At 33.8% G+C, this 23,124-nt stretch overlaps 1 protein-coding gene across 2 annotated transcripts; it reads right to left on the minus strand.

Moving 5' to 3' along the window:
- Positions 1-2,380: 2,380 nt before the first annotated feature.
- Positions 2,381-13,682, minus strand: LOC127084739 (DEK domain-containing chromatin-associated protein 3). 2 transcript variants are annotated; one of them, XM_051025245.1, is made up of 12 exons: positions 13,530-13,682; positions 10,981-12,598; positions 10,850-10,883; positions 9,562-9,641; positions 8,058-8,117; positions 7,766-7,879; positions 7,458-7,535; positions 7,266-7,346; positions 4,358-4,829; positions 4,005-4,114; positions 3,457-3,487; positions 2,381-2,824 (listed from the first exon to the last, which is right to left on the minus strand). In XM_051025245.1, the coding sequence occupies exons 2-12, from the start codon at positions 12,508-12,510 to the stop codon at positions 2,667-2,669; spliced, it is 2,748 nt and encodes a 915-aa protein (XP_050881202.1). In that variant the 5' UTR covers positions 12,511-12,598; positions 13,530-13,682; the 3' UTR covers positions 2,381-2,666. The 2 variants fall into 2 exon arrangements, with proteins under 2 accessions (XP_050881202.1, XP_050881203.1); XM_051025246.1 differs by lacking the exon at positions 13,530-13,682 and adding an exon at positions 13,371-13,432.
- Positions 13,683-23,124: the final 9,442 nt, after the last annotated feature.

Consider the following 23,124-nt stretch of genomic DNA (forward strand, 5'->3'; position numbering starts at 1 on the left):
ATTGGATACAGGGATAAGGGTGGCAAAAGCCAGGAAAGAAGCTTTGGAGGTTCTGATTGAAAGCTTGGAGCAAGATGATAGAGATAATGTTGGACAGGACAAGGAAACAGAAGCCCAAACCTCTAGTAAGAGGTCTGAATCTAAAGATGAAACAAGTGGCAGTTCTGGTTCTGAAGCTGATGAAGATGCAAGCTCCTCTGACTAGTTTTGTTGAAGTTGTCCCCCACTTTTCTGATGGTGTGCTGTGATGGATTTGGTGGTTCTTTTGGCAGTCATGTTCTGATGCCTTGATGTATTTTTTTGGGTTCTTTTTGGTTTTTCTGGATTTTTATCTCAGCTTATAAAGATGTGTATGTTTGTGGATCTGTAACACCTAACAATATGCTTTGACATTCTGTGTGACACTATGTTTGACTAATAGACATTTATTTTGTCTCTTTGGTCTCTTTTGGCTAAAAAGGGGAAGAAGTAGCTAAAGTAGTTGTAGCTAAAGTAGTTGTAGCTAAAGTAGCTATGTTATACTATAGACAGGTGACAGATGATGATTGAAGATGATGTATGCTGGAGATAATTTGTTTAGTACAGGTGTTGTTGAAGGAGATGTTATATGGGGAGGAGTATGCTGGAGATAATCTGTTTAGTACAGGTGTTGTCGAAGGAGATGTTATATGGGGAGGAGTATGTTATAGGTGATGTTGAAGGTGATGTCTGTGGTGAGCAGACTGAGGGGGGGTGGAGCACAAGCGCATGTGTGTTTAATATGTATTTACTAGTTGCTATCTTAGCTATTAATGTGTGTTTTAATACTTCTGCTTCTAAACTGATGGTGTGATTATTCTCTTGTGAAACAAATGGTCTGATGTATGTTTTAGCCAAAATTTGTCAAAGGGGGAGTTTGTTGGTTCTATATGTTCGTGGCAGCAATTTTGGTAAAACCTAGAGTGTTCACAAGGTGTCACAAGTGTTGTCTTGACATAAGATAACAGGTTCCTGCAGGTTATTTAAAATGTGGATATGCAGGATTTTGCTGAGATGTCAGACCCGATGTCAAGACATTTGTATACAGAACATTCAGTCTGAATGTTATGTATTGTGTGATTGCGTTTTTATGCTAATCTATGTGTGATTGATGTGATGATTGAACGCACTATTCAATCAGTAATTAAAAGCAGATTGACTTATTTTCCAACAAGATATAATCAATTGTCATGAGAAGATATGAATGGAAAATAGTTTTAGGATTTTATGATGTCCAAGCCCAGCCAAACACTTTTATATAAAGGGCATGGAAAACCTGGTTTTAACACACAAGAAATAACAAACGAAATATTGAGAGAGAATAAGGATTTTAGTCTTGTGTGGTCGTGTGTATTGTGAGTCATTCATTCATCCATAGATGATTGAATTGGACTGACTTTTGAGTTGTAATTTGTCCACTATAAGCTTTGAAGCATGAGTGTGTGCTTACTTGGTTGAAGCTTTTAAGCAAGATCAAGTATGTGTTTTTGAAGAATATCTTCTTTCATTGTAATATTTGTTTTTACATCACTGCTGTGATTGAGGGGGAGTGAGTAGGATCTCGTATCTAAGAGTTCTTAGATAGAAGTCACACGGATAGAGTTTAGGTGAAAAGACTGTAACTTTAAGTTGTTTACTGAGAGTCTTTAAACTAATTATGTTTAGTGAATTTCCTTCCTAGCTTGGTAGCCCCCAGACGTAGGTGAGTTTGCACCGAACTGGGTTAACAATTGCTTGTGTCACTTGTATTACTGTTCTTTATCTTTTATCCTGTTTATATTGTTCACGCACGCACGTAGATCAAAATACTAGCTCGTCTCATCTCCTTTATGATGCACTAAACAATGCCCTAATAGAATTCCAATACTAAATGACTTTCTAAAATTTGCATGGCCAAGTTTAAACAAGTTATGTTCTAGCATCCAACCTTTAGACATAAATTATCAAATTAACTGTTCTACCTAGTGAGATAAATACCCTATTTAAACATTGACCAAATCTGAGGTGTTCCTTTAGCTGTCATATTCCACCATCCAAACTAAATAGTGTTCTTTTAGGTGTTTATATAATTGGTTTTGTTGGTGCTCCACTAGTCTAGGTGGAGAAGATTTGTACCAAAAAAAATTTTGACTTGCTCCACTTACATGTCAATAATGCACTCCTACAATTTAAATGTCAAACCTAACTTTAAAATACAGAGAAGAAATTGTAAACAGAAGATAGAAAAGGAAGATAGAGACATATTGGATCAAAACACCAAATAATACAAGTGGGGTGAGGGGTCCTTGTCATGGCATGAATCAAAATATTGAATAGAAAGATAGAGACTCTTCATCACCCAACATGAATATGCACAGAAAGGTGTCAACTTCAAAGGTTAGATATTTATTAAATAGACAGATTGTTTAAACTAGAAAAGAAAAACCTAACAATTATGTTGGTGTACACAATAAACTACATGCTGGCAGCCAAACAAAAGGCTGCACTAAATTATCACAAATACATGTTTGATATCTTCAGATTGAAAGGATGTTAAGAATTAAGAATAAGATACAGCCAATTCTACACAACTTAAAGTGTACATGAGAATTACAGTGTGCGTTGCTAAAAACCTAACCACCAACCAGTAATGTCTAATCCAGTCAGACTTAGGTCTCCTGGCCGGTTGACCGGCCTTCGTCTTTCTCGGTATCCTCTTCATCCTCGTCTTCATCGTCTGCTTCTTCAGCTAGTTTTGTCAGCTCCTCCTGAATCATGAGCTTGATAGCTGCCTTTTTTGGGTTGAGATCCACATCAAATTGTTTAGCTGGAAAAAGATGAGCAATTTTGTTAGTTTTCTGCTAAAAAGCTTATCCAACAAACTTCTTTTTTGCATCGGCGAAAGGTTTGAGGCACGGTCTGACACTAAATAAGAGCAAATCTCCCAACTTTGATTCAAACCTGATTCATCATATTGTGGAAGACCCAGCCCCGTTGAATAAACGTCATAAAATAAAATAAATCCCAAATTGTCCCACCTCTTATAAGTTCGAACTGTTTAACATCACCAATCCATCATAAACTCTATATGTTTGGGTGAAAAAATGTAGTTTTGAATATTGTAGATCCAATAGAGGGAACCAAATTCAAGAATGCAAGAGTCCAATAAAAAGTACCAAAGACCAAAATTGCATACAAAACTGCATACTGATGATATCAAAGAAACTAAAAGTGTAATTCAGCCTAAAACTGAAAATCCTAGATTGTTAAGGGAAAGAGCAACTGTAAATTATGCCCTTCAGGTTCAAGGATAACCAGACATTAGAAAATGCAAGAAACCAAAAACAGACATAAGAGTTTTGGTCTTGAAGGCATAAATGGTCCACTATTTCATAGTTTTAACTGAAAAAGGTGTAACTATTAATATTATGGAAAAAGTTGAGAGAATAGAAAACTTACCGAGTAGCTTCAGAATGTCAGTAAATGTGGCCTGCAAAAGGGAAAAGGACTATAAATTTTGGAGAACATAAAACACTCGGTAGACTACCGAGTTGTTCAATCTACCAACAACAACGCACATCTAAATATTCAATATTACATCCAATTTGTTTTATAAATTCAACCGATGGAATCATATAGCCGCCAAAAATAACACAAAGTTAGCGCAAATCTGCTGCTAAATTCCAGCCTACAAGAAATGTGCTGCACGTTTAATCATCCAATCTGCTGATTTTTTGAGACTGTGTCCATGACTAAACCCTCAGTTATTAACGTTTTACTGAGTCCTGCTATGATATATCCATGCATAAATTGATGGAATATAAATAAATATCTCCTCTAAAAGGCAAAGATATCTTAAGCTATGCTTTTTTCTCAAGCTGTTGAAAATTTACAGTATCACAGCCAATAAAGGTACATGTGAAGAACCGTGCTACTAAAAATAGTTTACAAATCAAATGTAAAAAAGTCAACAAACAAAAAGTAATATTTTAATTCCAAAATCTTACCGTATTGAAGTCAACTTCTTTAAGAATTTCACATATTGCATCGCGCAACTGATTATCACTGGGACCTGAGGACTTCTCTTTCTTCTTGCCTTTTCCCTTAGCAACCTTTTCTGCTTAGTGCATACAGTAAAGATATGATTACTTATAGAACATATTATCAGTTTTTCAATTAAAAACATTTAATATTTACTAATGGAAAAGGAAAAATTAAACACGCCGAGTTGTTGACTAACAGTTAAAACGCTTCATTTCAGCTGAAAGTTATTATTCACAACCAAAACACAATATAATGCAATTCCAAACGGTCATAAATGACATAATGACAACCAGGGAGGAGAGCTTATGGAATCTACCAGTTTTCTCTTTGGACTTTGATGAAGACTTAGTTGGAGTTGGAGTTGATATCTTCTGCTTTCCCCCTTGCTCATTTTTCTTCTTCCTAGAAAATACCTTTGGACTTTCATCAATATCATCGTCATACTTCGGTTGGGTATTTGATGATTTCTTAGGTGCTCTCTTAGGAGGTGAGCGAGATTTATTTGTGACCGTAGTTTTCTCGATTTTGCTTCTTCCAGAGGACTCTTTCTTTGAAGATGATGATTTAGAATGTTTTCTCTTTTTATTCACATCATCAGATTCACTCCCAGAATCACTTTTATCTCCCCTTTCAGATTTCTCTGATATATCATCTTCAGATTTCTCAGGAATGTCATTCTCGGTTTCATCCTCATTTTCTTCATTTTTCTCCTCTCCCTCTGATTCATCTTCTGTGTCAGTTGTGCTCTTTTTCTCCACTCCTGAAGAATTTTCATTATTCTTCTGCCTCTGAAAAATATACAGCCAAAAGTTAAGAAATAAGCTCACAATAAAAACACTTAAAACTTCACATGCATATATTGATATTTTATTTTGAATGAAATATAATGTCATCCGAACAACTAATATCAATTTATATTGATGATCAGATTACAAGTTGGTACATTATTTTGCGGATTCAAATTTCTTTGGGTAAATGGCGAAACTGCTATTTGAACTGAGAAACTCATGTAAACCACCCAAGCCTTTTATCACTAACCTTTTTCAACTTAAGCACCTCATAAGCAACACAACCTTCAACCCAACATCTCCAAAAAAAATTACAAAATGTGTCTCACTCATAACTCATCCATAAATTTCATCAATTTATTATTTAAATGCATTATTGGCCCACAAAAATATTATTGACATGCATTGCTGCCCACTCATAGGAGATAAGCTTAGGAGCTTTTATAGGCCATTGTTCCTATAAGCTACTACTTCCAAGTTCCAATGGTTGGTGCTTATTAGCTCCAAAGGAAAGAGCAAAGTGGTTATTGGGTAGATATTGAATGGTTATGGGAGGGAGAGGCCAAGCTCTCCAATTTTTGGAAGAAATAACTGTATAAATGAGTCCTATTTCTCAGAATTCTCTCTGTAATCTTCTTATGTATCTAATTTGTGTAATTGTGTGACTAAATCTCTGATTTGAGAACTTTATCCTGATTATGTATCTAATTTGTGTAATTGTGTGACGAAATCTCTGATTTGAGAACTTTATCCTGAGATTGTTCAATAAATGTCAGTTATTACTCTTAAATTTCAATGTTTGGCGGCCCAACATATCTTTTCACTCAGTAGGTGAGAAACTAATTTATGAAGTAAGTGTCGGGTAGAAGTATGGTTGTTAAGTCGAAGTTTAGAGAAACAATACAAGCAATTTATTTATATCATATATATGTAAGAGCACAAAAATAGAAGAATACACAATTAAATATATTCATAACTAACAATCAGAAGTACAGTGAAAATTGGCTTCAGATCTCGTATAATTCTATTTGTTTTTCAAAAACCAATGGAGACACCTTCATGTGCCGTGGCATATCAACATCGAGGGGAGATGCAGCAGCAGAGCACCTGAAGAGAGCTTCGTGAGCAGCGGAGATAGCTTTGTCAGGTGCCATGGAGAGGTGAAGCAGCAGCAGCACATCTCAAGAAAAGGAACCCGGTGTTGCTGGCTTGTGGCTAATCAGATAATTAGGGTTATTCAGTTGGGCGTAAAAAGTATTGGGCCTTTTTTTACTTGTATTGAGCCAACTTATATTGTTCATTATCTTTTTCTTAAACTATTCCTTTTTTAATCTTATTTTTATACTTAATGAATTTTACTTTTACTATCTAAATTGTTATTTATATTAATTATTTATGAAAATTAGCTACTTACATTATTTATTATTTGTTTATTTGTTACCATCTAGTACAAACCCGGTTCAGCCGCTTGAACCATGACCAGGAGCATAGTTGTCAGGGGGGCGCATATTATCTCCTTAGATCAGGAGTGCGCATTAACTCCTTAGACCATACGATTTTGTGCTCCCTCAACAGGCCACTGAGTTAGATCGGTGCAAAGATCACTGCAGATAAAAGAGAAGTCGGCGCGCCGATGAAGATCGTAAACACGCGAAATCAGTTATCTGTTTCGTTCCGATGTGGCTAAAATCCGATCTGTTTAAACTTTCGACCCATTTTCAACCCGGTTCCACATTATACAAATCGGCCGTTATGGCCAGAATTTGATCCGACTCTGAAAATAGGTTTAGCAGCGCCAAAAGTTGTTTTTGGACCTGTTGCTTTTTTATTTAGTAGTGTATTGGAAATATGGAAATTTCTAATCATTTAATATGAATTAATTCTTATTCAATATTCTTTTACTATTCTTTTTAAGTTTTTGCTATGTAATCGCCGTAGTTTTGGCCGGAATTACCGTGTTTTGGCCGCAATTTGGACTGCTGTAAATGCAACCCTAAAACACCATGCAATGGTCATTTCCATAGTGCAGATCCTCTGCAACACAATACTATGGTGCAACTGTGGCCACTACTGACAACATAGAGACTGAGAACATAGTTTTCATTGACTATTTGTGAAAAAGGCTATAAGTTGGTTAAATAAGTATTATTAAAATTAGAAAATGGTGTCATAGATATGAAATGAAAACTACAATAGAATTTAAACTCACTTTCCTCTCAACACCACAAAATATAAACAATAATATTAACAACTATATATATTTACAAATTAATTATACAATTATTACTAAACAAAATAAAATTTAACCAATCATAGGAGAAAACAACTAGTCAGTTTCAAGCAATGCAGGGAGCGAAACAAGCATAAGAGGCACTCACAAATTATTTTATGCTGCTAATATCACATTTGCTGCAGTTGAAGTAGTGAGATTATTACCTTTGCAGAAGAACCTCTTGAAGTACTAGTCCTAGGCCTTGATGTACCTCGTTTCACAACACGCTTGCGCTTCTTACTGGACTGATGCGGGTTAACCATAAAACTATGAATATGTTGCACAAGAAACATAGCAAAAGAAAATTTCCATAACATCTTGAAGAAAAAAATTGAAACACAAGAAAGAAAGTAAACCTCTTTTTCTGCAAGTAGCACAGTTGTGGTTGCATGAGGGGCAAGCAAAAAGTCTATCAGCTTAGTAATAACATCTTCCTGCACAGGCAGAAATTCATTGGCAATAATAAAGGCGTGCTAAATGGTATCAGTCAACAGGGTTTCCTTTTAGGGCTAGAACATATATACAGTGCATTATGAATATAAGCAACAGAGATTCTTGATAACCCTTGTGCACACACATACCAAAGCATAAATATGTGGCGGGATTAACGTAGTAATGTTTCATCCACAACAAGAACATTAGCAATGCTACTAAACCAACAAACCTTTTTTTTTCTCATTGACTTGTTAAGTGTTATGTCAAACACATCACAGAATTCCAGTAACTTCTCTTTAGTACATTTGTCTAGCTTTTCTTTTACTTTAAGCATTTGCTTCTCCTGTAGAAACAATATTAGAAGTTTACAACCATTGGCAAACAAGGACTTAAAGATAAGAAAAGAAGTCCGTAAAAAGAAATTACTATGAACACAAATCAACAAAACCCTTCAATCATTTTATATGATATAGTTGCATGTTATGAGTATTATATTTGGTACTTCTTGCGGTAATAATTACCTCATTGCCATGCCATACAAAACCAGAAAACCTCGATATATTACTCTTGACCTGAACTGCCTGCAAAGGATTAAAAAAAGAGTAACACGGTGTAACATGAGTCTGACTTGTCAGTTCCATAACCGAAATATCACATATAAATAAAAGTGTTAAACTTTTCAATAGTGAAGGCCTGCACTATACAAATCCTGATCTATAGTAGGGGTGTTCAAAAATTTGGTTAACTGATCCAACTACTTAATCTGAACTGAATTGAACCATAAAAAACTTAAACCATTTAAATGGTTAGTAAATTGAATTGTTTATTTTAACCAATTCAATTAATCTAATTGAATTTAAAAACCAGTTTAAACTCTTATAAACTCTTTCCACAATTTTATCTAAAATATAAATACTATTATTTCTCAAATTCAATAAACTTAATACATCATTATATTAAAATGATTAATATTTTAATTATAATCTTTTAATATTTTTTAGTCAGTTACTATTATCATAACATTTTCATTTTCACATTACGTGTTCTTCCCCAAATATGAAATATGAATCCTAAATCATCTTCTTTCCAATTCAAACTCAACATCAATTTCAATTTCACCTTCTATTTGTTTTGAATCGATTTCAAAATGATTCATAACTGTTTCTATATATTTTACCTTCTATTAAATGTTTATATATAACTGTTTCTATATATTTTACCTTCTATTAAATGCTTATATATATCAAAATCAATTTCACATTATATATATAGTTTAATAAATGATTATTAAATGTTAAATAAAATTAAATAATCAATGTCAATTCTAATTGAAAAATTCTAAATATATCAAGATCAATGTTTCTATATTAAGACTTATGAATCCAAATACGTACCAAGATTTCTAATACGGAGTATATACTAACTGATACAATAACACCTTTTTATTTTTGATTCTTTTTGTAATCACAAGTTTATGTAGTGTTTTTAAATGTGAAGTCAAATGTTCTGATATGATATAAGTGCATAGCAGAAAAAGTTATCGGCTGTGGCATTCGTTGTGATGAATATGAATTCAATTTTTTTAAAAACAAAAAAGAAACAATTTTTAAAAAATCCAGATTTGAATTCAATTTTTAAATTCAATTTTATTATAAAAACAAAAAAGAAACATTTTTTTAAATATATAAAAAAACCAGTTTGGAATTTGGTGAAAAAATTAATCTAATTTTTTAAAAAATTGATTTTAAACTGGTTTAAATAAATTAAACTGGTTTAAAATTATGAACCAGTTCTGAATTGGTTTTAAACCGAATTGAATTGATTAAACAGATTAACCACTTTTTGCTAAAGTGGTTTTTAAAAACTGGATTGAACCATTAATATGGTTCGGTTCAATTCAATTCATGAACCACGAACACCCCTAATCTATAGAACCACAATGATATGGAAAAAAAAGAAAATTAATAAGGTGGTTTGAAACAGGTGTAACAAAAAGACTCGGATATTTAATGAAGAAACGTGTACCTTCCCTCTCCTCCCGAAGAGGATTGAGTGGAGCAACTTGAGACTATCATCATTTTTCCTTCTAGATAACTTAGATGCCACTATAGAAGAAAAATGCAGGAGTCATAAGTTTATTAGCTATTCTGAAGAAGCATAGTTTCACATCCACTCCAGTGTAACAAATGTAAATGAGAACAAAAACTACAAAAAAAAAAACTCCCGCATATTATCAGATCAACTTCACTTAAATTATATGTAACAGGAAACTCCTTCTATTACTGCTGAACTAAGGTCAATTTGACAGTTCATTTATATTCTGCCATTATCTCTAAGACCTAAGGATTCCAAAGATCAGATTTACAATTGATCTTCCAATGGTCACATAAATCTGTAAAAGGACATTAAATAGCATGGATAAACCATATTGAACTAATAAATAATAAGAAACTCTTTTTCCAAAAATGGAAGGAAGAGGATCGAATATCTCCATGTTTTACCACTATTATTAATATCTTTAAATGTACAGTGAGTGAAAGGGAAGATCCACATATTAAATTTTCTTTTAATGAGAAAAAGAAGGCATGCATAAAGCATTTTACTGAAGGAAAACTACAGTTAATTAACAAGACAATCAAATCAAATCAAATCAAATCAATGCAAGCTAATGTACTAGTCAATATCATAATCAATGTAAATGTTTAAGTTGTAAATCAAAATCATAAGCTTGTGGCAATCTGATAGTGTTAAAAAAATGTATATAAGCATATATCCTTGGCTCAAAAATAATTGAAAGGTCATGGAACAGCTTTAGATATTTAAGCATAATAATCCTTGGCTCGTTTGGTATTTGGTAAGGGTATGCAATACAACACTGAAGTATTGGGTGTGTGAGGCTATACATCGTCGGTATGTTATTTCGGTTTGTGGTACATTCAAATATTTTAATTGTCACGCTATTAGTGAACTTTGTGATTATGATTATGGGGTATATGCCACAGCTTTGGTCAGGTATAACACTGTCTCATCCGAATACAATCTTGCACCCTTTTGCTTATACCACCACCAAGACAGAAACGGTGCATGACGGCAGCCAAGTACCACCATACTCAATCTCGTAGTGGAGGCATGAGATGCATAGAAGGAAAAAGAAGAAGGCATGTGTAGAATTTAAAATTAAGAAATACTATAACATCTGAGGGTGTGTTAGTGTGCAACAAACACACCCTCAAAATATATATGTATATATATAAGTGAAGTAAAAAACCATTACTAATAAAACAAAATAAAAAATCAAAGAGAAGCACCATACCATTGGGTATATCTTTTAAAGGTGTGCCACGACCCTGCAATTTGAAAGGGAAACTGTAAACAAATTAAGTTAAAATAAAAAATGCTTAGTTAAGGCTAATTACTTCAAATGTGACAATGAACAACAAATACCTTCTCGATGTGAAATACTTTGCTCGTGTCTTTATCGATTAATGCTACCAACCTCTCAACTGATTTTCTTTCTCGAACTGGACGATCACTAGTAGGAGTCTTAGGCTCTAGCTGTTTCAGTTCCTTTATTTTCTCCTTCACTTTCTCCTCGTTAATCTTCCCTCTCGCACGCTTTCTTGATCCTTTCTCACCTTTACTACCCTCTGCCTTATCTTCTTCTTTTGATTTATCAATACTATCCTTGTCATCCTCCTCCTCCCCCTCCTCTTCTGTCTCTGCTTCAGTTTTCTCCTTTACATCACCCTCTTCCTTTTCCACTGTCTCTGCTTCAGATTCCTCCTTTTCATCATCCTCTTCCTTCTCCTCTATCTCTGCTTCATTTTTCTCCTCTTCATCGCCCTCTTCCTTTTCCTCAACGCTACCCTCTGTTTCCATCAAATCTGCTTCTTCTTTTACAGATTCAATTTTTTCCATTTCTTCTTTACCTTCTGTAGTTTCCTTAACCTCGGTATCGACATCCATTTTCTCATTCTCAGATTCGGTAACATTTTTGTCATCCTCTTCTATTTCTTGAATGTCATCATCATCTTTCTTAGCCTCCACTACTTCTTTTACACTATCAACTTCCATATCCTCCTTAACATCTTCGCCTCCATTATCTTTCTTTTCCACCTTTACTTCCTCAGTACCATCAATTTCTTTATCCTCTTTTATTTCTTCCACCACACCATCGTTTGTAGCCTCCTTTCCTTCTCCCACCTCACCATCTTTCGTAACCTCCTTTACTTCTTCCACCCTTTCATCTTTTACTTCTTCCACCTCATCAACTTTTTCATCCTCTTTTTCTTCTTCCGCCGCATCATCTTCTACTTCTTCCACCTCATCAACTTTCTCATCCTCTTTTTCTTCTTCCACCACATCATCTTTTACTTCTTCCACCTCATCAACTTTCTCATCCTCTTTTTCTTCTTCCACCACATCATCTTTTACTTCTTCCACCCCATCAACTTTCCTATCTTCTTTTTCTTCTTCCACCGTATCATCTTTCTTCTCATCTTTTACTTCTTCCACCCCTTCATCTTTCTTATCCTCTTTTACTTCTTCAGCCACATCCTCTTTCTTATCATCTTTTACTTCTTCCACACCATCATCTTTCGTCTCCTCTTTTACTTCATCAGCCTCATCATCTTTCTTATCCTCTTTTACTTCCCCCACCCCATAAACTTTCGTCTCCTCTTTTACTTCATCAGCCCCATTATCTTTCTTATCCTCTTTTACTTCCCCCACCACATCATCTTTCTTATCCTCTTTTATTTCCTCTACTATATCAGCATTCTCATCCTCTTTTACCTCTTCCACATCATCAGCTTTCTTATCTTCAATTTCTTTGACTCCATTGCTCTCCAAGACTTTCCCTCCATCAGTTTCCAAGTCTTTCTTTTCAACAACTTCATCTAATGTCTTTGCAGCAATGCTGCCGCCATTTGAGTCACTCTTAGCAACTTCAGTCACTGGTTCTTCCTCTCCCATACCAATCTTATTTTAATATACCTATAAAATTACTTTACAAAAGCACACTCTCCGCAACAGTCTGTTCAATTGAACAACTGAAGCCAACCTGGAGATAATAGAAATTATTTAGAATATGTACAACAACAAACAGCATAGTACAAAGAAAGATGAGAAAATAAGAACAATAAAAAATTAAGCTTCTGTAAAATCACAATCAACAATTTGAAAATTTGAACCACAATGGAGCCAAATTACCTTCCAACCCTCACAACAATAAAAACAATAATCTTAATAATAAAATGAATAATTTTACCTCATGAAAACCAATTGCAATAAGAGCATGAAAATTGGCTCCAACCACAAATCAAACAAAGCAATGCAATTTTGCAAATAAAAAAAATCAAACATAATCTATGAAGCACTGACGCGTCGACACCGGTAAGACACGTCGACACCGGTCAGACATGTCGACACCAGTAATAATTTGAAAATGAATAATTAAACATAATCACAAGGGTTGATGTCAATGTCAGTTTTAGACACAGACACACCTTTTTTTCAGAGGTGTCGGTGCTACGTAGACCATACTATTTAGCTGGGGGTGGTGGAATAATTAAGCAGCCAAAAAACAAAAAAACAAAAAAAAACTCAATTTAGAATACTATGTTTTTGCATTAACTCCATAGAAAAAAAAAACTCACAATAACCCTAAAAAAATATCAACCCTAAACATGCGATTCCACGCAAAATTCCCAACAGTAAAGCATAGCCACAGCCAGAAACTAACTTCGATACATCATAATATTTCATATTTAACCCTAATGAAACCAAATATTCGAAAATAAACCAACATAATCAAATTGAAACAACAAAAGTACCAAATTTTCCTTTGGGGATTTCTCTAAAATCCAAAGCCCTAAAAATTCTCGACCTCAAATCCTGAACCTCACAAACAAAAATACCAAAAAAAACACAAACTTTGAAACCTAAAACGGTGCGTTTCATAGAAAAACGAAGTAGAAGAGTGAAAAACTTACAGATTTAGAATTCGGAGGAGAAAGATCAGAGCTTGTTCACTCTTTCGCATATGATTATTTTCTCTCTCTGTGTACTGACAGTAACAAACAAAGCGAGAAGTGTCGGGGTTATTTTGGTCTATTTATAGTTCGGACTTCAAATGCGGATTTTAAATGTAGTTTAATTTGCCACGTAAGATATGTACGTCGTTGAAATTCGTATCGGATGGATGAGATGGGTTTTTCGGGAGGTACGTGTGAAATCAACGGTTGAGATTTGAAATTCCATGCGTTGTGCATGTTTTGTGAGAATTGTTTTGATCAATTAAGAGTGTTATCCTTGATTGGATTTGATTGTTTTTTGGTAGGTTGAACTTCAAATTAATGTAATAAATATACTAGTAAAAAAGTTTGAATTTTATTTATTAAGGAATTTTTGGATGTCCAATTATGGAAGTAAGAGTACTTAATTTTCACTAAGATAAATTTATTTTAAGAGTAAAATATTTTATCTTACTTCAAATCATAGCATAATTATTAAATTAATTAGATTTAATTTAAAGGTTATAATTCGGAGTAAATTAAAAAAACTTTTTTAGAGTAGTTAATCTCCGCTCATTTTCAATATATTATATATTTTATTATAAAAAAATTAATATTTAAATATTATTTTAGATATTATTTTTTGTAACTTTATATTTTTTTAGATATTAAAATTTCACAAAAAAACACTTAAATTTGAAATTATTTTCAAAAAAAAATTATAAAAATTATTTTTAAGATATATCTTTTTGAAAATTTATGTGATTTTGACTGTATTTTAATTTTTAATAATATATTTATGATATTTGATTTTAAAAAGAAGATTACTATCCATACACTCATGTTGTAAAATATTTTTACAGATACATTCAATCAAATCATTATATAATATAACTTTTAGTTTTAAAAATATCTCAATAAATATTTATTTAAAATTATTTCATTAGATGCATGAATATTAATATCATAAATAAACATATATGTTTTAGATTTAAAGTATTTTTAATGTTATTATTTATATTTTTTATGAAATAGTGAAATTTGATAGGTCAGTTTTTGTATTAATATGTATTGGGTTTAATTAAAATTCGGATCCCCTAGTTTCTCCTATTTGAAACCAAACTGTTTTAGTTCTAATTTTACATTTTTGCATTTAAAATTGATAATTTGTCTAGTTTAATGTCTTAAATATAATTCAAATTCAAGTTGTTTAGTTTCAGTTTCATTTAATTTACATTTGAATTTGGACTAGTGGATATAAACTAAAAGTTAGTTACAATTGAAAAGGAGAAAAATTGAGTTTGTTGAGATTGAAAAATTTTGTTACAGTTAGTTATGTTCTCTCTCTCTCTCTCTCTCTCTCTCTCTCTCTCTCTCTCTCTCTCTCTCTCTCTCTCTCTCTCTCTCTCTCTCTCTCTCTCTCTCTCTCTCTCTCTTTGTGTGTGCAATTCTTTTAATCTTCTTCATCTTCTTCTTGTTATGCATCAATGGAGTTTCATTATTAACTCCAACATTTGATATCTAGAGCTCTGGTTGGATTCACAAAAATACACGAGTGTACGTGAGATGTGTGGTCGATTTCGTTCCTCAAATTCACATTGAATTGAAGAACGAAATCGAAGAGAATCACAATCTTGATGCTCAGGGATTGGGTAACACGGGTGTTGGTGAGAATTGAGCTATTTGCACAAGAATGAAGATGAACGGCGGAAACAATAGCTTGAATACAAAGCTTCTAGTATTCGATAGAAAGAATTGTAATCGGTAGTTGACTCAGATGTGTCTGTTGCTTGGTGCTTAAGATGGGCTTGAGCTTGTCAATGATGGTTACACACCAGTTGTAAAAAACTAACAGAAGCGCAAAGAAATGTGCAACGTGAAACGAGGAATAAGGATAATAAGGCATTGTTTTATAACCATCACTGTGTGGATAAGAATGTGTTTAAGAAGATTATCAACTCGACGACGACAAAAGCAACGTAGGATACACTTGTGTGGTGCTATGGTGGCGACGCATCGGTGAAAAAAGTAAAGTTGTAGTCTCTACGCAAGCGATACAAGAATCTCGTCATGAAGAACATTGAGAAGGTGCCTTATTACATCTCTAGAGTGATTGTGATCACAAATGGGATGAAGTCTTTTGGAGAAACGCTCTTTAGATAAGTAATCATTGAAAATATACTAAGATCACTTACTCCTTAGCTTGATTACATAGTTATAGCCATAGAACACTCGAAAGGCACCAGCACCATGAGAATTGAAGAGTGGTATAGTAGTTTAGAGGCACAAGAATTGCGCCTGACTGAAAGAAACTCTAAAAGGGAAACAAAGTAGTCTCTAAAAGCTTCTTTTGTCCAAAAGAACAAGAAGAAAGCATGGCTAGAGAACAAGAAAAAGAATGGTGGTGGCGCTCAGAAGTCAGAAATCTCCAATCAAGATGAGAAGAAACATACGAATTTTCAAAAGGGAAAGGAGAAGTTTGATAAGAGAAGGCTTCAGTGCTACAATTGTAATAGGTTTGGCCATTTTGTTGTTGATTGTTGGTCAAACAAGGAAAGCAAGGGTGAAGAAGCCAACATAGCTAGAGGTGATTATGAGGATGAACATGTGTTATTGATGGCGTTTAAGAACGGAGATGAAAAAATGGTGGATTTGTGGTATATGGACACCGGCTCCACAAATCACCTAACTGGAAACAAGCAATGGCTAGTTGATTTTGACTCTGGTATAAAGACCAAGATTAGATATACTGATGATGAATATCGGAATGCTGAAGGAATGGGAATGCCAAAGTAAAATTGAAGAATGGCAAAACTGTATTGATCAAGGATGTATGGTATGTTCCTGGAATGAATATCAATCTGATGAGTGTAGGTTAGTTGCTTGAAAAAGGGTTTTTAGTAACCATGAAGGACAATCTCTTGAAGTTGTATGATTGTGACCAAAATTTAATTATGCAGTATACAGTAGGAAGAAATATGTCATTCAAGGTTAATGTTGAAACAACAGACACTCAATGCTTTAGTGCAATTAGTGTTATAAGGGAAAGTGAGATGTGACAAAAGAGATCGGGACATCTAGACTTCAGAAGTTTAGGGAATCTGAGTTCAAAGAATCTGGTACATGGAATTCCAAAGATTATGGCACCAGAGAAATCATGTGATATATGCATGAAAGGCAAACAACCAAGATTGACTTTCTCATCAAAAATGCCTCCAATAGGAAGTCGTGCTTTAGGTGTGGTGCATTATGATGTTTGTGGGGCATTTTAGGTACCTTCACTTGGAGGAAATAAGTAATTTATGTGATTTGTAAATGAGTTCTCAGGAATGATATTAGTAGCAGTCATAAAGTTCAAGAAATTCAAAGTGAAGGTTGAAAATCAAAATGGACAAAGGTTGAAGATCCTCAGAACTTATGGTAGTGGTGGGTTAAATTCGACATAGTTCAAGAAGTTCTATGAGGAGCATGAAATTGAGTATGAGGTAACTGTTTCATATACTCCACAACATAATGGTCTTGCTGAAAGAATAATAGAACTCTGTTTGACATGACAAGGAGCATGCTGAAAGAAAAGAATTCACCTCACATATTGTGGGGTGAATCAATTGCCGCATCAACATATAGGCTCAACAGATGTCCAACAAAGGAGTTAAATGAAGTAGTTCCTCTAGAGAGGTGGACTGGAATAAAACAAAGTGTGAGCCATTTCAAGGTGTTTGGTTTTGTATGTTACAAACATGTATCTGATGCTACTATAAGGAAATTGGATAATATAAGCCAAGTCATGTTGCTTATAGGTATTGTTAATCCCCACTCATTTTCAATAGATTATATATTTTATTATACAAAAAAATATATTTAAATAGGTATTGTTTTTTTGTAACTTTATTGTTTTTGTAAATATTAAAATTTCACAACAAAAAAAACACTTAAATTTGAAATTATTTTCAATAAATTTTTAAGATGTATTTTTTTTTAAATTTATGTGATTTTGACTGTATTTTAATTTTTAATAATATATATTTAAGATATTTTATTTTAAAAAGAAATTTATTATCCATACACTCATGTTGTAAAATATCTTTACAGATGCATTCAATCAAATCATTATATAATATAACTTTTAATTTTAAAAATATCTCAATAAATATTTATTTAAAATTATTTGATTAGATGCATGAATATTAATATCATAAATAAATATATATGTTTTAGATTTAAAGTATTTTAATGTTATTATTTATAGAATTTTTTTCTTTTGAAATAGTAAAATTTGATAGGTCGGTTTTTATATTAATATGCATTGGGTTTAATTAAAATTTTGATCCCCTAGTTTCTCCTATTTGAAACCAAATTGTTTTAGTTCTTATTTTACATTTTTGCATTTAAAAATGATAATTTGTCTAGTTTAAGGTGTTAAATGTAATTCAAATTCAAGTTATTTAGTTTTAGTTTCATTTGATTTACATTTGAATTTGGGCTAGTGTATATAAACTGAAGGTTAGTTATAATTGAAAAGAAGAAAATTTGAGTTTGTTGAGATTGAAAAATTATGTTACAGTTAGTTACGTTGTTTTCTCTCTCTCTCTCTCTCTCTCTCTCTCTCTCTCTCTCTCTCTCTCTCTCTCTCTCTCTCTCTCTCTCTCTCTCTCTCTCTCTCTCTCTCTCTCTTTGTGTGTGTGTGTGTGCAATTCTTTTAATCTTTTTCATTTTCTTTTTCTTGTGCATCAATGGAGTTTCATTGTTAACTCCAGCATTTGATATCTAGATCTTCGGTTCAATTCACAGAAAAACACGAGTGTATGTGAGATGTGTGGTTGATTTTGTTCCTAAATTTCACATTGAACTGAAGAACGAAATCGAAAAGAATTACAATCTTGATGCTCAGGGATTGGGAAACACGGATGTTGGTGAGAATTGAGTTATTTGCATAAGAATGAAGATGAACGGAGAAAACAGTAGCTTGAATACAAAGCTTCTAGTATTCGATAGAAAGAATTGCAATCGGTAGTCGACTTAGATGCGTCTGTTGTTTGGCACTTAAGATGTGTTTCAGCTTGTCAATGATGGTTACATACCAATTGCAAAAAGCGCAAAGAAATATGCAACGTGAAATGAGGAAGAAGGATAATGAAGCACTGTTCTATAACCATCAGTGTATGGATACGAATGTGTTTGAGAAGATTGTCGACTCGACGATGAAAAAAGCAACGTGGGATACACTTGTGTGGTGTTATGGTGGCGACGCGGTGAAGAAAGTAAAGTTGCAGTCTCTATGCAAGCAATAAAAGAATCTCATCATGAAGAACAATGAGAAGGTGACTTATTACATCTCTAGAGTGATTATGATCACAAATGAGATGAAGTCTTTTGGAGAAATGCTCTCTGAATAAGTAATCATTGAAAAGGTACTAAGATCACTTACTCCTCAGTTTGATTACATAGTTGTAGCCATATAACACTCGAAAGGCACCAGCATCATGAGAGTTGAAGAGTTGCATAGTAGTTTAGAGGCACAAGAATTGTGTCTGATTGAAAGAAACTCTAAAAGGGAAACAAAACAGTCTTTGCAGGCTTCTTTTGTACAAAAGAACAAGAAGCAAGCATGGCTAAAGAATAAGAAAAAGAATGGTGGTGGTGCTCAGAAGTCATAAATATCCAATCAAGATGAGAAGAAACATAAGAATTTTCAAAAGGGAAAGGAGAAGTTTGATAAGAGAAGGGTTCAGTGCTACAATTGTAATAGGTTTGGCCATTTTGTTGTCGATTGTTGGTCAAACAAGGAAAACAAGGGCGAAGAAGCCAACATAGCTAGAGGCGATTATGAGGACGAACCTGTGTTATTGATGGCGTTTGAGAACGAAGGTGAAAAAATGGTGGATTGGTGGTATATGGACATCGGCTCCTCAAATCACCTAATTGGAAACAAGCAATGGATAGTTGATTTTGACTCTGGTATAAAGACTAAGATCAGATATGCTGATGATGAATATCGGAATGCTAAAGGAATGGGAATGCCAAAGTAAAATTGAAGAATGGTAAAATTGTATTGATCAAGGATGTATGGTATGTTCCTGGAATGAATATCAATCTGATAAGTGTAAGTCAGCTGCTTGAAAAGGGGTTTTGAGTAACCATGAAGGATAAAATCTTGAAGTTGTATGATTATGACCAGAAGTTGGTTATGCAGTATACACTAGGAAGAAACATGACATTCAAGATGAATGTTGAAACAACAGACACTCAATGCCTTAGTGTAATTAGTGTTGTAAGGGAAAGTGAGATGTGACACAAGAGATCGGGACATCTGGACTTCAGAAGTTTAGGGAATTTGAGTTTAAAGAATTTGGTACATGGAATTCCAAAGATTATGGCACCAGAGAAATCATATGATATATGCATGAAAGGCAAGCAACCAAGATTGCCATTCTCATCAAAAATGCCTCCAATAGGAACTCGTGCTTTAGATGTGGTGCATTCTGATGTTTGTGGGCCATTTTAGGTACCTTCACTTGGAGAAAATCAGTAATTTGTGTGATTTGTAAATGAGTTCACAAGAATGATATTAGTAGCAGTTATAAAGTTCAAGAAATTCAAAGTGAAGGTTGAAAATCAAAATGGACAAAGGTTGAAGATCATCAGAACTGATGGTGGTGGTGAGTTAAATTCAACATAGTTCAAGATATTGTATGAGGAGCATGAAATTGAGCACGAGGTAATTGTTTCATACACTCCACAACATAATGGTCTTGCTGAAAGAATAATAGAACTCCGTTTGACATGACAACGAGCATGTTGAAAGAAAAGAATATACCTCACACATTGTGGGGTGAATCAATTGAAACGTCAACATATATGCTCAACATATGTCCAACAAAGAAGTTAAATGAAGTAGTTCCACTAGAGAAGTGGACTGGAATAAAACAAAGTGTGAGCCATTTCTAGGTGTTTGGTTTTGCATGTTACAAACATGTATCTGATGTTACTGTAAGCCAAGTCACGTTGCTTATAAGTTACCATTGTACATGTGCTTATAAGCTTTATTTCCCATTCACCAATAGAATCGATATCATGAGAGAGATCATAATGAAAGAATCATAAACATGGGATTGGAACAAGTCTTGACCCAACTCTAGTATAGTGTCAACACTAGAGTCTGATCCTGCATCTCAATGAGATTATGCCTCTAAAGGTGTATCTGGCTCTATAGGGGACTCTGACTCTAAAGGTGACTCTAACTTTGAAGTTGAGTTTGAATCTGAAGGTAACTCTAACTTTGAAGGTGAGTCTGACTCTAAAGGTGGCCCTGCCTCTGATGGTGGACTTGGCTCTGAAGGTGAACTTGCACAGTTTCAAAGGCCACTGAGAATTAGACAGATACCAAGGAGACTTGCAGACTCTGAGTTGTTGAACGATACTAAGATTTACAGCGAATGGGAAGTCATACAGTGTGTCATGATGGTTAACTTTTAACATGTCAACGTCAATGAGGTACTAAAAAAGAAAGTGTGAATAAAGGCAATGAAGGAAGAACTTGAGGCAATCGAAAGAAACAAGACATGGAAATTGATTGTTCTACCTAAGAACAAGAAATCCATTAGCGTGAGATGGGTTTTCAAGATAAAGTTGAAGCCAAATGGTTCAGTTTCCAAACATAAAGCAAGGTTAGTAGCTAGAGGATTCCTATAAAAGTCTGTTTTAGACTACTTTGAAGTGTTTTCACTTGTAGCTAGACATGAAAGCATAAGATTGGTCATTGTTATAACTGCAAATATGAATTAGCCTCTGATATATTTAGACGTGAGATCAACTTCTCAAAATGGTTCATTACAAGAAGAATTTTATGTGTTACAACCTCCTAGATTTGTGATAGAGAATAAATAAGGAATGATGTACAAGTTGCATAAAGCTTTGTACGGGCTTAAACAAGCTCCAAGGGCTTAGAATCTATAAATTAATTCATTTTTCAAGCATTAGGGATTCAAAAAATGTGAAATGGAGTATGGTGTGTATGCGCATTATACCTCTAATGGCAATGTGATCTTTGTATGTCTTTATGTAGATGACATACTACAGGCAGGGACCTACAATTCTGAGATAAACAAGTTTAAAAGGGTGCTGATGAAAGCATTTGATATGGTCGACCTTGGAAACATGGTATATTTTATAGGGATGGAAATTTTACACATTTATAAGGTAATCATTATGCACCAACTGAAGTATGAACTTGAGTTGCTGAAGAGATTTGAGTTGATGAATTGTAAGTCTACAGTCACACTTGCAGAGACAAACTATAAGCTGGATTTTGATGTTGATGGTGAGGAAGTAGATGCTACAACTGTCAAACATTTGGTTGGATCTTTGAGATATTTGTGTAACCCAAAGTCTGACATATGTTATGCAGTTGGAATGGTAAGTATGTTTATGAGTAAGCCAAAATGGTCACATTACCAAGTTGCAGCCAGGATACTTAGGTATGTAAATGGAACTCAGAGGCATGGAATTATGTTTCCATCTGGAGTGTCAGATGATGCTGAGTTGATATATTATTCAGACTCAGACTGGTGTGGTGATAAAATGGACAAAATGAGTATTACATGGTATCTATTCATGTATCTAGGAGCTCCAATTTCATGGTGTTCCAAGAAGAAAGCAGTGGTTGCACTATCAACTTGTGAAGCAAAATACATAATTTGTGCTTTGTCTGCATGTTAGACTATTTGGCTTATGAATGTGTTGCATGAACTGAAGTTCAAGGTGAGAAAACCAGTAAGGTTGATGATTGACAACAAATCATCCATAAGTCTTACCAAGAATCCAGTGTTGCATGGAATAAGCAAGCACATTGACACAAAGTTTCATTTTCTCCACAATCAAGTTCAAAATGGAGTGCTTGAGGTTGTTCATTGCGGCACTCAGAAGCAACTTGCAAATGTGCTAACCAATGCAATCAAAAATAAAGACTTCAGCAATTTGATGAATGAAATTAGTGTTGCTGATTTTTAATCTTGAATATGAATTAACAGATGGTGTCAAATGTAATTCAAATTCAAGTTGTTTTGTTTTAGTTTCATTTGCATTTGCATTTGAGTTTAGGCTAGGGTATATAAACTAAAAGTTAGTTACAATTGAAAAAACAGAGAAATTGAGTTTGTTGAGATAAAATTATGTTACAGTTAGTTACGTTATTTTTCCTCTCTCTCTCACACACACACACACTCTGTAATTATTTCAATCTTTATCATCTTCTTCGTGTGCATAAATGGAGTTTCATTGTTAACTCCAACATAAGGGACATGGAAGAAAATAGGGTTTAATAACCTTATGGCAACAGAAGGTCATGCTATTATCAATGCTCTTCTGCTCGCCATCCAGATGTAAGTGGACAAAGTGTGTGTTCAATCAGATTGTAAAACCTTAGTTGAGATGATTAATCTAAACAAATAGGAGCAAGTGGAATTTTGAAAAATGTAAGAAAGTAGTGAAAATTGGTAGCAGAATGAGCTGAATCTCGATAGTAGGTGGAGATAAAAATGGAAAGTGAATAAGAATCATATGGAGAATATGAAGG

Source organism: Lathyrus oleraceus, chromosome 5 (genome assembly GCF_024323335.1).
Source record: "Lathyrus oleraceus cultivar Zhongwan6 chromosome 5, CAAS_Psat_ZW6_1.0, whole genome shotgun sequence".
Classification (NCBI taxonomy): domain Eukaryota; kingdom Viridiplantae; phylum Streptophyta; class Magnoliopsida; order Fabales; family Fabaceae; genus Lathyrus; species Lathyrus oleraceus.